Source organism: Episyrphus balteatus, chromosome 2 (assembly GCF_945859705.1).
Source record: "Episyrphus balteatus chromosome 2, idEpiBalt1.1, whole genome shotgun sequence".
Classification (NCBI taxonomy): Eukaryota; Metazoa; Arthropoda; class Insecta; order Diptera; family Syrphidae; genus Episyrphus; species Episyrphus balteatus.
This window is the reverse complement of record NC_079135.1, coordinates 121962750-121978343: the sequence shown is the minus strand read 5'-3', so window position 1 is coordinate 121978343 and position 15594 is coordinate 121962750. Positions and strand designations below refer to the sequence as shown.

Below are 15594 nucleotides of genomic sequence, written 5' to 3'. Positions count from 1 at the left end.
TCCAACTTGTAGAGGAGTGGATTTGACCCATTATTATTTTGAACACCTCATTATATCAAATTTTAGAGATATGTGTAATTTCTTTCTAGCAGCTCTAGTTGTTGAAATATTTAATTTTTTAAATTTGGGGGTGTATATTGATAATGTTTTTTACTTTTGTATTTTAAGCATTTATTAAAATTTTATAAAAAAAATTTATATCAAGCTTAATGAACTCAGTTAGCCTTAAAATCACATTGATTCCTTTCTAGGAGCTCTATTTTTGAGATATTTTCATATTTCACATATTGGGATAGTTTACTATTTTCTTTTAGTTTTTCTTATTACATGTCATGAATTTCGGTTAACTAAGCAAAATAAAAAAAAATATAGATAAGAAAAAGTAAAAAAAAAAAAAATAATATTCGTTTGCAGAAAAACGTTCCATTTGGTCGGAAATTATAAACAGTGGTCTGGGACATTTTTGTGTGTAGTTTATAATTTAGGATTAAGCTATTTTTTGTTGCTTGACTGATCTAGATTTTTGTAGAAATGTTTGTTAATATAACTAAAAATAATTAAAAATTGCGGTTTTGTATAAAAAAAAATAAGTTTTTCGTGAACCATCTATTTATTTAGGAAGGGAAGCTTTTGATTTTGTTTTTGCCCTGAAAACCCCTGATTTGTTGAATTTTTATAATTTTTTGAAAACAGCAAGTTTTTATAATCGGCGAACCCCACATGCAGAGCCGTAGTGTGAAGCAGTAAAGTGGGAGAGCTGTGATCCCATTCGTGATCATGACTGTCGTCGAGAATGGAGAAGAAGAAGAAGCAAGTTTTTATAATAATAAACCAGGTTCAAAGAATTAAATTTTTTTTCATGCCCTTGCTCTCGAATAAAAGTAGTAAGAAATTGAGACTTATTAAAAATTGGAACTGTTTATTAGTTGTATAAAAATAAAATTTTAAGAAAATTCATTGAATCGTTTTTAAAAAAATTGATTTTTTTTTCAAAAATAAAAATTGATTTAAAAAAAAAATATTTTTTATCCAAAACAGATGATGTGTAGGTACATCTGTTTTGAAAACTTTTCTTAGAAATTAAGAATCTTTGAAACCGGTATAATGGTTTACACACAGAATTCAAGAAAACTTTTCTATAACCGTTTTATTTAATAACGGTTAAAAAAATAATTTTTTTTTTGAAAAGTAGGAGCTTATTAAAGGTAGTTGGGCGGAGTTTTTTTTAATTTGGTATCTTCAGATGATATTATGTAATTGAATTCTGTAATTTTTTATTTCGCGGTTTTGGTATTTTTTGGACAAGGTATAGGAAAGTATGTACCTTTTGAAGATTTTTTTCATTCGAAAATCATTATAATCTTTTTTTAATGACTGTTCTCCTAAACGCGATAGTCGATAATTGATTATCAAAATCGACGACATCCCAGGGTGTCCCAAAAGTCAACGTCAAAACGAAAACGGTAGATAGGGTATGTGATGCCAATTACCAAAAAAATTTTAACAAAATTAATAACCATGTTTTTTATGAGTTATAGGCAATCGAAAAAATGGTCAACCTGTAATGATCTTTCATTTCCCGTGACTATAAATGTTTAGTTTTCTCATTTCTTTTTCTTTTCCTATGGAACTTTGAATAACCCTGCTTACAATTGCATTCAAAATTTTAAACCCACCTGCATTAGTTTTAAAGAAAATATCATTTTTTTGTCCAATTAAGTACTCAAAAAATTTGACATGATCCTAGTTCAATGGACTGTAGTGTAAAAAGAACTCACTACGAAATTTCAGGAAGTTACCTTAAAAGTTGGCGTAGTTAATTTTAATTTCAAAATGTTACAATGGAAAGCTACACATTGGCTCAAAAAGTGAAAAAGTGCAAAGGTGAACATTTTCGAACGTATTTTTTTAATTGTTTTTCCGGCCGAAAAACTTAAATTAAATCATACAGAAAGGTTATTTATTAAGTTATTAAGGTAAAAAAAAAAAAAACAATTCGTATACTCTTTTACACAAAAATTTTGCTCTAGTGAGAAAAAGAATATTTTTTATTTTTTGTACTTTTGCAAAAAGTGGTGAATGTAGTTAAGGTAAGGTAAAGCAATTATCAGTAAGTGTCTGTTGTTGGATTCTCTGTTTTAAAGAAAATTTTTTTTCAAGTTGGTGGACGAACACCCAATGACGGTAGGTATACGAATTGAAACCAACAATTTCCACCTATAACAATATTTTCTAATTGAAATTGAGCATTTTGCATCGAACTAATTGTAACGGTTTTTGTTTAAAATCTCCATTCTTAGCACGTAACAAGATTGAAACAAATTACTTTACGTTAAAATCCAATTGGATACGTATCGTAAGCATTTTTATCTAGTTCCCTCCTCCCACACATTCCTCCAAAATAGAAAGTAGCAACTTCGAAAACCTCTCGACCATGACCGAACAGCCAACAGCTGTTTTTGACATTTCCATGTTTTTATCCTCTTCCAACCTTCTACAACAAAGATATTTTTTTTTTGATAAATTTTTTTGTAGCAATATTTCTCTAGTGCAAGTAACACACTAGAAACACAACTAGAAAGCTAATAATCTAGAAATCTCATTAAAAAAAAACAACAGTATTATTATTATTTTCCATTTATTAGTCTTTGCTATACGAATGTTAATTTTAAGTTAAAAAAAGACCATCATAGAATTCCATCTGGGTTTTTGCATAGAGAAAAAATCATCTACATAAAATAAGGCTACGTGTCTTAACTAAATATAATACCAACGTTGTTTTCTACTTGTACTTGTACTTGTTAACTCTTTAAAAAAAAGCTTAAAACGGAAGTGTATACTTTCTATTGCTGACTCCATTAAATGGTGCTGGCATTTAAAATTAGACACACAAGGTGCTTATTAGAATAGAACCTCTTTAAGACGAAGCCAAAAACATGACCCGTAATAGTGAGAGTGAGGTTGAAATTCATGATCCAGTCGAACTTGATGATGGAATCAATAAAAGAATTAACTATGAAGACAATGAAAATTTCGAGGGAACACTTACCGATGATAGTTTTGATGATACGCCTCTAATAATACAAGGAAATGTTGGTAAGACTAAAGCATATGTTAGATTAGGTATCTACGTAGATATAAGGTTTGTATACTTTTTATCTTGAAAAGCATTAACATGGTTTTATTAATTTATATAAATTTTTGAGCATGTGAAGGAGTGAGTTTCAGTGCCATGAATCATACTGAACTAAGTTGAGTCGACCTTATTTTAGACAATTGCGTTGTATTCTTTTTTTAAATAAAGTCCAATATAATTTGAGGCCTTAGCAAAATTCAAAGCAAAATGTACCTAGCAAGAATTTGTGAGATTCAATCGAGGCTAAGTAGTAAATTTAAGTTTCCGTCTGTACTTGATCTGAATGTACACACATTCTTGGTTTTATTTTAAACAATTATAAATTGAGGTCTCATAGGCAGGCAACTATTCAATTGGAACAACAGAAATGTCTTAAGTTACACGGTTGAATAAACATTGAATGAATGACTTGTAAACGCAATGTAGAACAAAGAAGATTAGAGTGCGTTTATATATTAATAAATCCGCATATTTTGCAATCAAATGAGTTCATAGTATTAAATCTACGTAATTTTTATTTAGTTTTTCTTAAAATTATGTAGTTAGTGCCAAAAACTTATGGAATGTTAAGGAGCTTACACTCTCGGTTCATCTTGTTGCTAGTAGAAAGGAATGGAGGAGTCCTTTAATTTTCTGTCAAATCCAAATACGGTTTTGAAAAGAATGACTGTCTTTTGTCAAGAGACGCTATTTAAGATTTTTTTCAAGTAGTCGTGGCAAAATATAGTACCATAAAAAAAAACTCTAAACGGTATCTTACAAATAGCACAAGCGTAAGATAACGTTGGCATATATAAGGCTTTGATTTAAGCCTTGAAATACTTTTTTAAATACAACCAATATCTACCCCATGGATAGCGCAATTAAAATAAAACTTGTTCACTGTGGTGTATACGTACTTTTTTCCATATTTTTTTTTTTCATTTTATATCAAGTAAAGAAGATCGTGTACCTACTTACGGTGACCATGTTTTCAATTTAAAAATAAAGACACTTTTTTTAAATGTATATATAAATATGTACTATATATTTATGTATGTATGTATGGACAGCAAAAAAAAAAATTGCGCAAAATTTTAAACGATTTAGTAAAACATCTAAAGCCATTTTAGTAAATTACTAAGCCAAATAGCAAACCGAACTTTACCTTAGTAAATTTTCTTAGAAGATATTTGTACGCAAAAAACGTGTTTTGCACTATCCGAGCTCTAAACCAAATCACGCAAAATAAGAAAGAAAGGAAAGACCTTAAAACTTTTAGTACTATCAAATGCAAAAAACACCAGCATTCAAAACCGGGAGGAAAAAATATCCCAATCATATTTGTTGTCCCAAGAGCCAAGATTATTCTCATTAGAGCTGACTTTATTTAGTTTACGAACTTAAAATTTTTGTATGTAACCCGTTTAGGTTAAGTAGAAGAACCATGATCTACTAGAGCTGCCATAGTTCTAGGGTTGCTGCTTAAATTTGTTTATAAAAATGTAGCCTGTAAGACCTGAGGTCTTACTACTACACTTAAGAGGAATAGAAATATAGGAAACAATTTTTGTATAATCCGATTAGTGGCGTCCAGTTGAAAAGCTAGGGAATATATTAAATATTAATAAAGTGGGGTATAAACAAAAGCCTCTATTTCAAACAAAAAACTTCCCTTTTATTTGCTTAAACTTGATATACTTTTTGATAATTTAACCAACCATTCGTTAGGACCGAGTACTAGTGCTAGGACCCAGCTCGACCGGAGGCTGACTAAGTACTCATATGAAGCAATTGGCTGTTAATCCTTTTTTTTCAATCCAAATATTTAGTTTTTGATTTATACTAAAAGTACTTAAAAGCTTTAGAATAAGAAATTTCGTTGCAATTTAACAAGTAGTAGTAGTAGTAGTGTGTGATTTTATTGAAAACAAAATATTGAGTTACATTATGCATACTTAAACACAAAATATAGCATTGGCTTTTGCCGTCAGCCAAATCATGCAATTTAACTAGACGTTAAGAAAAAAAAAATCCTGTAGACCAATATAGATTTTGAAAACAAAAATAACCGAAATGCGTTGTTGGGAGTCTCCAAAAAGCAGAACTACATAAAATTTCATAGAATTTCATTAAAATTCAAATTGTGAGGTCAAAATAGTTGGTGCGAAAAATTAAATTAGGAACAAGATAGTATACAAATTTAAAAATTTAAAGCACGTAATATTTTAAAATTATATATCAGGCATCCGAAAAAAGTTTTTTTTTTAACACATTTTAAAACAAAATGCTTAGCGTTAATTTATGTATTATAATTATTATAGGAACAATTATAGGAACTATTTTGCAAGTTAATGTCATAAAAATATGTTGGCCGTAATCCTTAGAACTAAATACATTCATATATTTTATTTACTTTTTTTCAAACAGAAGATGGAGAGTTCCCCAAGGCGCGCCACATCTTTGGCTTAATGGGTTTCCTTGGATTTGCAGTTGTGTATGCGATGCGTGTCAATTTGTCGGTTGCAATTGTAGCAATGGTCAATCAGACAGCCATTCCCCATGCAAACAAAACAATAAAAGACGACACCTGTCCGGCAAAATCATGGCGAAACAGTACTGAACCCGAAGCGGAAGGTGAATTTGAATGGGACGAAGCGACTCAAGGAATAGTGCTTGGTTCCTTCTTTTATGGGTATATTTTGACACAAGTTCCTGGCGGTCGAATGGCCGAAATAGTTGGTGGAAAGATAATATACGGTGTTGGGGTTCTTATCACAGCGATATTTACTCTACTAACACCATTTGCAGCACGTTGGAATCTACCAGCTCTCGTATTGGTACGAATTCTTGAAGGAATGGGCGAAGGAGTGACCTATCCAGCAATGCACGCAATGTTGGCACATTGGATTCCACCAACTGAGAGAAATAAATTCGCTGCAATTGTATATGCTGGGTCAAATATTGGAACTGTAATATCACTTCCATTGGCTGGTTGGTTATGTTCATTGGAGTTCCTTGGTGGATGGCCATTGGCATTCTATATATTCGGTGTAATTGGTATGATATGGTTTTGTTTCTGGATGTGGCTGGTCTATGATCGTCCCAGTTCTCATCCAAGAATCTCTTATAAGGAGCGTAACTATATCGAACGAGCTGTAAGACCCAGAAGGACCAATGGCGATGCACTTGTCGATGATGCTCATGATCCTGAAGATATTCCTTGGGGGTCAATTCTAACTTCCATTCCTTTATGGGCGATTTTGATCACACAATGTGGACAAGGTTGGGCATTTTACACCCAACTAACAGAGCTTCCAACTTACATGGACCAAATTCTTCATTTTGACATCGAATCCAATGCAACGTTGAATGCGATTCCATATTTTACTGCTTGGATTGTTGGAATTTGTTGTTCGATTCTAGCCGATTGGATGTTGGAAAAGCAATACATTAGTCTATTGAACTCATATAGGCTATGGAACTCTGTTGCTTCAATTGTTCCATCACTTGGACTGATCGGAGTTGCTTATGTTGGTTGCAATTGGATTTGGGTAATGTTCATGTTGGCCATTGTTGGCGCTTTCAATGGAGCAGTCTATGCTGGCAACCAATTGAATCATATCGCCCTGAGTCCAAAATATGCTGGCACAATGTATGGTATTACAAATTCTACAGCAAATATTTGTGGATTCTTGGCACCCTATGTAATCGGTTTGATTATAAACGGAAATGAGACCCTAGCACAATGGCGAATTGTATTCTATATGGCAGCTGCATTTAATATAGGTGGAAATTTCTTTTATTTATTATTTGCTAGTACAGAGGAGCAGAGCTGGTCTCTCAGTCGAAGGAGAAGAATTCGGAGTGACTGAGAATTAGAGTTGTCTTCCATTTTATTGTAAGTTAATTTAAATAGGAAGTAGATTTATTATTGCTTTTTTGTTTTCTTTTTTGTTGTTTAATTTAATTTCTTTTTGTTTTTGTTTAGAAATAAGAATAATTACAATTGAATATGTGATATGATTACTAAAACCATTCCAGCAGCGTTTGTCAATTGTTTGAATGCGTTGTTAATGTAAAATGAAGAAGACCTAAGAAAATTTGAAACCAATTTTGCATAGAATTTTCAAGGGAGTATGTAATTTCAAAATGGTCGAGATGTTGATAAGATTCATTATATTCTGGTTTTTTGATTTATTATTAAGTTTTTGTTAAAAATTTAATAAGCATTTATATAGCTTTTGTGACAATGTAAATAATGTACATATTTATAAAAGAAAAAAAAAAAAACAAGTTCAAAATGTACAACAGTTTATTATGACAATGTTTTGTTAAAAAAAGCCTATCTTGCCTGTGAATTTGTTCACTATTTGTTAAGAGTTTGGTTATCTTTCATGAAGTTTAAAGGTTAAAAAAAAAAACTATATAAAGTTACTAAATTACCTAAAATTAAAAAAATTATTTAAATTTAAAAAAAGAAATAAATAGTTTATGATCTCCTTCATTAAAACAATTTATCTGAATACGTTCCTTATCCTCAACATCTCGAATTGAAATAAATGTTTGTACATGAAAACTATTGAAAAAAAAAAAACATTTTCGCTTGTACATATTTTTCCTTAATCAACTTAATGTAGTATAGGTTAATTGCATAAAAAAAAAACAATAGATAATGAATACTAACCAGACATCACAATGTGTACTAAAGAAACTATTTATCCTTAAATATTTTAAATAATAAAAAAATATATTTTACACAAGAAATTTAATTGTTTTATTATTTTAATAATTTAAATACTGAACATGAACAAAAAATAAAGCAGGTTTGTCTGTACGTAATGGTTGAGTGCACCGTCACGTGCAAACTTTTAAACTAACATATAATCTAAAGTTTTAGAATATACTAAATTCTATGTGGGATAGAGATTGGTTTGAAAACTTTATAAGTTTTTTTTTTTTTGTCAAAACGACCACACGCCAGCTTAGGATTTAATATTTAAAGAAAAAGGCCACGAAGATAAAAATAATTTTTAAAGAATTAGAAGTTATGTAGTTCAGGCTTTAGGTCACTAAAGTTTTATATGTAAATTCATAAACATAAAACAATAGTTTACGCTGATTTTTTTTGATTTAAAAAATCGTCACAATTTAGATTTTCGAGAAATTGATTACTAATATATTGGCTGATTTATATGTCGATTTTCGGGCTACGGTTTCAATCTGAAACAATGGATTTTGAAAATGTGATTCCATGATGAAGTCAAAAACTATTTTTAAAAATATCGTGTGCCTAAATTTTTAAATCTTTTTATAAAGTTTAATATTTTTGGATCTGAAAACCTGTAGTAATTCCGAAGTACTCGCACTACTCAATAGTGCTAAAATTGTTCCGGAGAAAAACATCCTTTTGTGGCGTGAACAAAAAAAAAAAAAAAAAATCCTTTCTTGGGTGAGTTGGTCAAAAAGTGCATCTAACAAAGTTCCTACAATTTGAAACCAAAAAAATATCATATATGCAATACCAATAAACGTTAAGCGGTTAAAAAAGGAAGGTTTTTCTTTATGAAAAAACTAAATCGGACAAGTATAGCTTTTTCTTTCCTTTAGTTATTTTTTTAAGAATCCTAGCAGTGTTCTTAATGCCGCATCTCATTTGTAAACCACTTATACAATCACTTGAAAGGCCAAGCAATGGTTAATTGATCGTTAAGATTTGTTCATTAAAAAAAAGATACGCATACGCCCCAGTGACCCTCTAAATTTAAACGCAGACAATTAAAACAAATCTCCGATTAAATAATAGTGAAATCAGCTGGTTTTTACTGACCATTCACCATACATCAAGATGATACAGTGGTTCACTTATTTAAATGATTGACTGCTATGACATCGAGTCCCAGTTAAATTATTACTGGAGGTACTATGTCAGCATGCAACATCTGAAACCAATCACGAAACAAAAACTAACCTTATAGAGCCATTTTAAATTGAGCAAATACATATTTGTGTTTGTAATTTTCACTTTTGTTTGCTTTTTATTTAAAAAATTGCCTTCTTTATAGGACCCACCAGGGCTATACCTTTGTAGATTTTCAAAAAGAGAATTTTGACAAAAAAAGAGGCCCCAATAAAAAAAATGTGAACATAGAATAAGTTAAGTACGACAGTCACACGAAATACCTCATTTGGACCTTTCCCAAACCGCAACACAAACCTTTTAACACAATTTCTTAAAATTAAAATTGTATGAACATAATAATAATACAAAAACATTATAAGTCACATTTTCCTTGATTTAAAAAAAATGTCAATTTTTTTTAATCAATCGTACATAATTTAAAAAAAAGGAAAAAGAAGAACCAAAATATCAAAAAGAGGGATTTTTTTGAAAATTATTAAAATGTGGAGAGAAAGTGGATGGTGAAAAAATGAGGAAAAACGCCTCTTTAGAGGCGCAAAGGTAGCCCTGGGACCCACTTCATAAAATAAACTAAGGAATATCATAAAAATGTTAATCCAAAACAGTAGAACAATTAATTCGTTGTGCGTTATTAAAGAACTTAATTCTTCATGTTCTTTTATATTTACTTTTTTATTTTTCTGATAGATGATGATTTATCTGGATATCGCCTTTTCCATTTCTTTAACACTTTACCTATCTTCCGACAGACGTCTAGTAGCTTGTTGTCTCATAAGCTGTATGAATAAATTATTTAAACATCACATTGTTATTACCAAGAAACATTTTTTGTTAACCATTTTTATTCTTCCTTAAAAGAATACCTTGTTGTGATTTTATCGTGATCGTATAACTCAAATAGGCTGCTATAAAGCAAAATATGTAACTTCGGTTTAGAAGGTAAGATCAAATATGAATTCATACAATATTATTTACATAACTTATTCTAATCGTCTTTTAATTGGTGTTGAATTCATTAATACAAATTTACGTCACAAACGCCACCTTCATATAAAGTAGTAACAAAAAATTTTCCTCTAATCTTTCCTTATAGAATAAAAATACGTGCATTATGAGAATTATTATATCTAGAAGCTAGACTCGAAAGACACCCGCTAAGCACTCTGAGTCTGAGCCCGTATTCTATGAAGTCACGTGTTAATATTTTTGCACATGTTAGAATTTCCTACTTCACGTTCACAAGTCAATATACTGCGACACACTGACTGACTGATACAATCTTGACCCTCTTGTTTTTGTTTTTCGTAATTGAATTAAAATTCTTACACGTTTTACCATAACCAGTTTCAGTATTTTTTTTTCTATTCTTCAAACTTCAAACGTTTACACAGCAGGTAAACAGAATCTAATCTTCAATATCAGGGCTTTAGGAAGACTTAAAGTACAATAACTCATTCATTCATTTAAAAAAAACATAAGAATATTTCATTTCTGTGAAAGTTTTGTTTATTTATATATTACCCTATAAAAAGTGTTTTTTTTTTTTATTATTTAAAAGAAAATAACCTTACTTCTAAACTACAGCACCGATTTTTCTGAAATTTTGAACACTAATTCTGTAAATAATTTAAGAGGATGTGTTGAGAAGCGGTTTTTTTCAAATTCTTAATTTACAGTACAATCATTTTTATTTTACAATAACAATGTAATGTTATTGAATAGTTTAGTAAAAAGTTAAACTCACTATAGTGTGTTTAAACCACCCCGGCTGTCCAAAACTTTTAACTGCAAAAACTATAATTCAGAAAAAAATGGATCATCTTTCAACAAAATACTAAAGAACAAAAATATTCAAAAAAAATTTAGTGATTGGTTATTTGAGAGTTTCACGAAGACGCAAGGTGTAATGTTCTTAAAAGAATTGAAAGACGCGTGTTAATAGTTCAAGAGTAGATTTAATACTAAAATATAATTAGTCATTTACAATGTATAAAAGAGTTAGAGTTACGTGGGAGTGTATAGGTAATACATTATATATGTGTGTTACATTATACTAAATACATGAATACTACACATCTCCCCTTTTAAGAATTCAAAAATAATATAAATTACAAATTCAAAATATTATTTAATGTGATTTTATGATGCCATATCTGCTCGGCTTCAATACTGTTCTACCATATCGAGTTGTTGTTAGATAGTTGGGATGTGTTTCCACGTCAGAGTTTCTTGTGGATTCTTCTCCCCCTTTAGGTTCTTCACTAGTGGTAGACACAGGAGTTGATTGTGAATCAGCAGTAGGCTCCGGAATATGTACGTCATTTTGTATTTTAGGAAGATCTTTTCTGAAAGAATAAACAAGGTGAAATGAATTTCTTCGAAAAGTACCTCTTTCGGTCTCGACGTAGTATGAGCGTGGTAGATTAGCTTTGTTTACAATTCTGCCCCAAACGTGCAGATCTCGAACCCAAACGATATCATCAGGTAAAAATTCCTGACGCTTGTGGACGCCTCGTCTCTGGTCAAAATTCTTTGCTTGGTTACGTTTTAAGGCTTGTTCTTTGAGCTGAAGTTCATCATAATTAATCAACTTGGGACGCAATTGCTCAGATGCAAGTGGTAAAGTCGTTCTCAATCTTCGGTTCATCAGCAATTCAGCAGGGCTATATCCATTTGCAGTTGGCGTTGCTCTATACTCTAAAAGAGCAAGGTAAGGATCTTCGTTTTTTTTCATAAGGAGTTTAACTGTTTTCACGGCTGATTCAATAAAGCCATTGCTTTGTGGAAATCTTGGGCTCGAGGTGATGTGCGTGAATCCCCATTCTCTGGCAAAATTTCTAAATTCGGACATCTCAAGCTGTTTGAACTGCGGCCCATTATCGGTTCGTACTACCTCTGGGATTCCATGTCTGGAAAAAATAGATTTAAGTTTAGAAATAATGCATTTTGCAGATTGATTTTCCAATAAAGCTATTTCTGGAAAACGCGAAAAATAATCGCTGACTACCAAAAAAGTTTTTGATTGGCAAAAGAAAATGTCAGCTCCGACCATCTGCCATGGATTCTTAGGTGTTTCCGTTGGAATAAGTGGTTCATGCCTCGGGGTAGTATGTTGAATGCATACTTCGCACCCTTTGACGACATGTTCCACCTGTGCTGCACATCCCGGCCACCAGACCGATTGCCTTGCACGCGCTCTGCATTTGTTGATACCTAGGTGGCCTTCATGGATTCTGGTTAACATCTCGTTGCGCATTTTATGTGGAATGACTAAACGGTTGGCATACATCAGCATTCCATCATTAATCGCCAGACTATAACGGTCATTAAAAAATTGCCTTGCTTCTGGAGAAGTTTTTTGTTTTATGGGCCAACCATTTTGAACATAGTTTTTAACTTCGTTTAAAATCGCATCATTTTGTTGGGCTGTTTTTATTTCATCAATTTTTGTTTTTGTTGCTGGTATGACGGAGATAATAGCTTTCACGAAAGTGCTTAGGTCTTCTTCGCTTTCTTGGCTTTGGTTTGATGACACTACTGGGCTTCTGGATAAGGCGTCAGCTGCAATTAAATCTTTCCCTGGGGTGTAAAAAATTTTGAATAAGAACTGCAACATACGCATTCTGAATCTTTGCAACCTGGGTGTCAACTCATCTAGATTCTTGGAGGTGAAAATCGGAACCAATGGCTTATGGTCCGTCTCAATAAAGAATGACATACCTGTGACATAATCCCGAAATTTTTCGCATGTCGCCCACGTTATCGCCAACGCCTCCTTTTCTATTTGAGCGTAACCTTTTTCTGTCTCAGTCAAGGTTCTCGATGCATAAGCGACTGGCTTAAGAAATCCGTCACTATCTTCCTGTCGCAAGACAGCTCCAAGCCCAAATGAGGAAGCATCAGCCGAGATAATAGTTTTATGGCTTGGGTCAAACATTTTCAGCACGGGTTCTGTAATTAAAATTTTCTTTAGATTTAAAAATGCATTATTTTGACTCACACCCCAGGTAAAGCTGACGTTGTTTCTCAGAAGATCATTCAGTGGATGGCATATTGTTGCCAAATCGGGAACGAATTTGCCTAAATAGTTGACTAGACCTAGGAATCTTTTCAATTCAGTTACGTTGCTTGGAGTTGAGAATCCTTCGATCGCTTCCACCTTGGATTTTCCTGGATGAATACCTGTGTCATCTATTCTGTGTCCGAGAAATGTCACGGACGTAATGCCAACTTGACACTTTGCACCATTAAGAGTCACCCCTTTAGACTCCAACCTTCTTAAAACCTTACGAACGTTATCGTCGTGACTTTCTATTGTGGACCCATAGACGAGTATGTCATCTGTTTGGCACAATACCCCTGGAATGCCTTCAATTATACGCTGAATTTGCTTCTGAAAAATTTCAGGAGCGCTTGAAATTCCAAAAGGTAGCCGAAGGAAGCAATAACGCCCAAATGGTGTCAAAAAAGTTGTCATTAGCTGCGATTGAGGTGAAAGTTTCACCTGCCAAAACCCATTTTTCGTGTCTAATTTCGTGAAAAATTTCGCTCCAGATAACTGCGCAAGAGTGTGATCCGCACTGGGCATGGGATGCACTTCACGTTCAACGCACTCATTTAGTCTATGTAGATCAACACAAAGGCGAATGTCTCCATCAGCTTTTGGAACAATGACAAGTGGCGCACACCACTCTGTTGGTTCATCAACGAATTTGATGACTTCCAGCCTTACCATGTCGTCTAATTTTGATTTTAATTTCCCTATTAATGGAATGGGTACTCTGCGTGCTGTATAGATAGCATATGGATTGTTTGGGGATTTTAATTTTATTTCATATTGCCCCGGAAGGCAGCCTAATTCCTGAAGTAGTTTAGGGAATTCTGATTCAATGTTTACACTTGAACGAACCTGTGCACAGTTATTTGTATTGATCGCATTGAGTCTCTGTATTAATTTTAATTGTTCACATGCACTCAAACATAGCAGAGGAGCTTTTAATTGTTCTATGACATAAATCGTTGAATATAAAAATCTATTATTGCATTCTAATTTTCCATCAAAGGAACCAATTATTTTTAAATTTTCACCAACTGGCCCAACAAGATTGCGATCACTGTCTTTCAAAATAGTGTTAGAAAATTTTTTATTAAAAACTAACAGGGGAATAACATTAACCGGAGCACCGCTATCAAGAACAAAATTCACTTTTACACCATTAACGGCAATGTCTTCGGTCCACTGAGTGGTATTGCTAGTTGCTTTAGTGTGAAAGGTACCAATAAAGGTTTCATTTATATTAATGTGTGCTGGTTGCTCGGCTACGCTATTAATATTTTTAACAGAGAGTTTATTAGATTTGCAAACATAACTGAAATGATTCCACTTGTTGCATTTGCTGCAGCGTTTCCCATATGCAGGGCATTTGTGTTTGCTGGGGTGGGGATCATTACCACAGAAATCGCATTTCTTTTTGTTGTTGTTGGAGGTCCGTTGTTTCATGTCATTTTGCCTCTGATGACTACTTGTTGTTGGATTTTGTGACGAAAATCGTTTTTTTTGAACTGTTGCTGACTCGTTCGATGATTGTAAACGGTTGATTGATGGTGATGACGTATTAAGCTCTTGCTGCTGACGACGAACGGAAACATTGCTGCGAATTGTAGTGATGGCTTTGTCTAACGTTAGAGATGGTTCTAGTTGTAGCTTTTCGGATAACCCTTTATCCCTCACACCTACCACCAACCTATCTCGAATCATTTCATCTTTGAGGTCACCGTAATTGCAGGTTTCAGACAATCTATAAATTGCGGTCATGAAGCTCTCCACCGACTCACCTTCTTCTTGAAACCTCGAATTAAATTTAGCTCGTTCAAATATAACATTGTGCCTCACAACAAAAAAATCCTCGAACGCTTGTAGCACTGATTTATAATCCTGACTTGCTGCAGGTTTCAAGCGAAATGATAAAAATATATCATCTGCTGCGTCACCCATCACATACATTAAAGTGTTTATTTGGTCCTCTTGGGATTTTGCAGATAACCCGGACGCGATTCTGAAACGCTCGAACCTTCTTTTCCATCTACCCCATTGCGAAGGGTCATCAAATGTAAATTGATTAGGCGCTTCGACCGCGTAATTGCTGTTGTTCACAGTAACTTGTATATCGTCCGGCATTTTAATCGTAAAGCAAATTAAAGAATGCGCGTATTCTAAATTATTTTACTTTTTTTTTTTTTCTCTCGCGTGGTTTCTAATCCCACCGCTGCCACCATGTAATGTTCTTAAAAGAATTGAAAGACGCGTGTTAATAGTTCAAGAGTAGATTTAATACTAAAATATAATTAGTCATTTACAATGTATAAAAGAGTTAGAGTTACGTGGGAGTGTATAGGTAATACATTATATATGTGTGTTACATTATACTAAATACATGAATACTACACACCCCTCTCTCTTAAAAAAATATTTCAAAACAAAATTTTGTACTTTCTATCTATTCGATCTATTTTCAAAAATATAGCTTTTTGACAAATTAAAAAAAAAATTATTAAA

At 32.6% G+C, this 15594-nt stretch overlaps 2 protein-coding genes across 2 annotated transcripts; one reads left to right on the top strand and one right to left on the bottom strand.

Moving 5' to 3' along the window:
* The first annotated feature begins 2390 nt into the window (after positions 1 to 2390).
* LOC129912669 (sialin) lies at positions 2391 to 7857 on the top strand. The gene is made up of 3 exons (XM_055991024.1): positions 2391 to 3096; positions 5546 to 7016; positions 7107 to 7857. Exons 1-2 carry the CDS (start codon positions 2937 to 2939, stop codon positions 6988 to 6990), a joined length of 1605 nt encoding a protein of 534 aa, XP_055846999.1. The 5' UTR covers positions 2391 to 2936; the 3' UTR covers positions 6991 to 7016; positions 7107 to 7857.
* A 3309-nt stretch (positions 7858 to 11166) lies between these two features.
* LOC129909709 (uncharacterized protein K02A2.6-like) lies at positions 11167 to 15042 on the bottom strand. The gene has a single exon (XM_055986783.1). The coding sequence runs from the start codon at positions 15040 to 15042 to the stop codon at positions 11167 to 11169; it is 3876 nt and encodes a 1291-aa protein (XP_055842758.1).
* Positions 15043 to 15594: the final 552 nt, after the last annotated feature.

Coding starts and splice junctions, on each gene's coding strand:
- LOC129909709 (XM_055986783.1), bottom strand. CDS start 15,042: ATGTATGTGATGGGTGACGCAGCAGATGATATATTTTTATCATTTCGC.
- LOC129912669 (XM_055991024.1), top strand. CDS start 2,937: ATGACCCGTAATAGTGAGAGTGAGGTTGAAATTCATGATCCAGTCGAA. Junction 3,097..5,545: donor AATAATACAAGGAAATGTTG/GTAAGACTAAAG, acceptor TTTTTCAAACAG/AAGATGGAGAGTTCCCCAAG.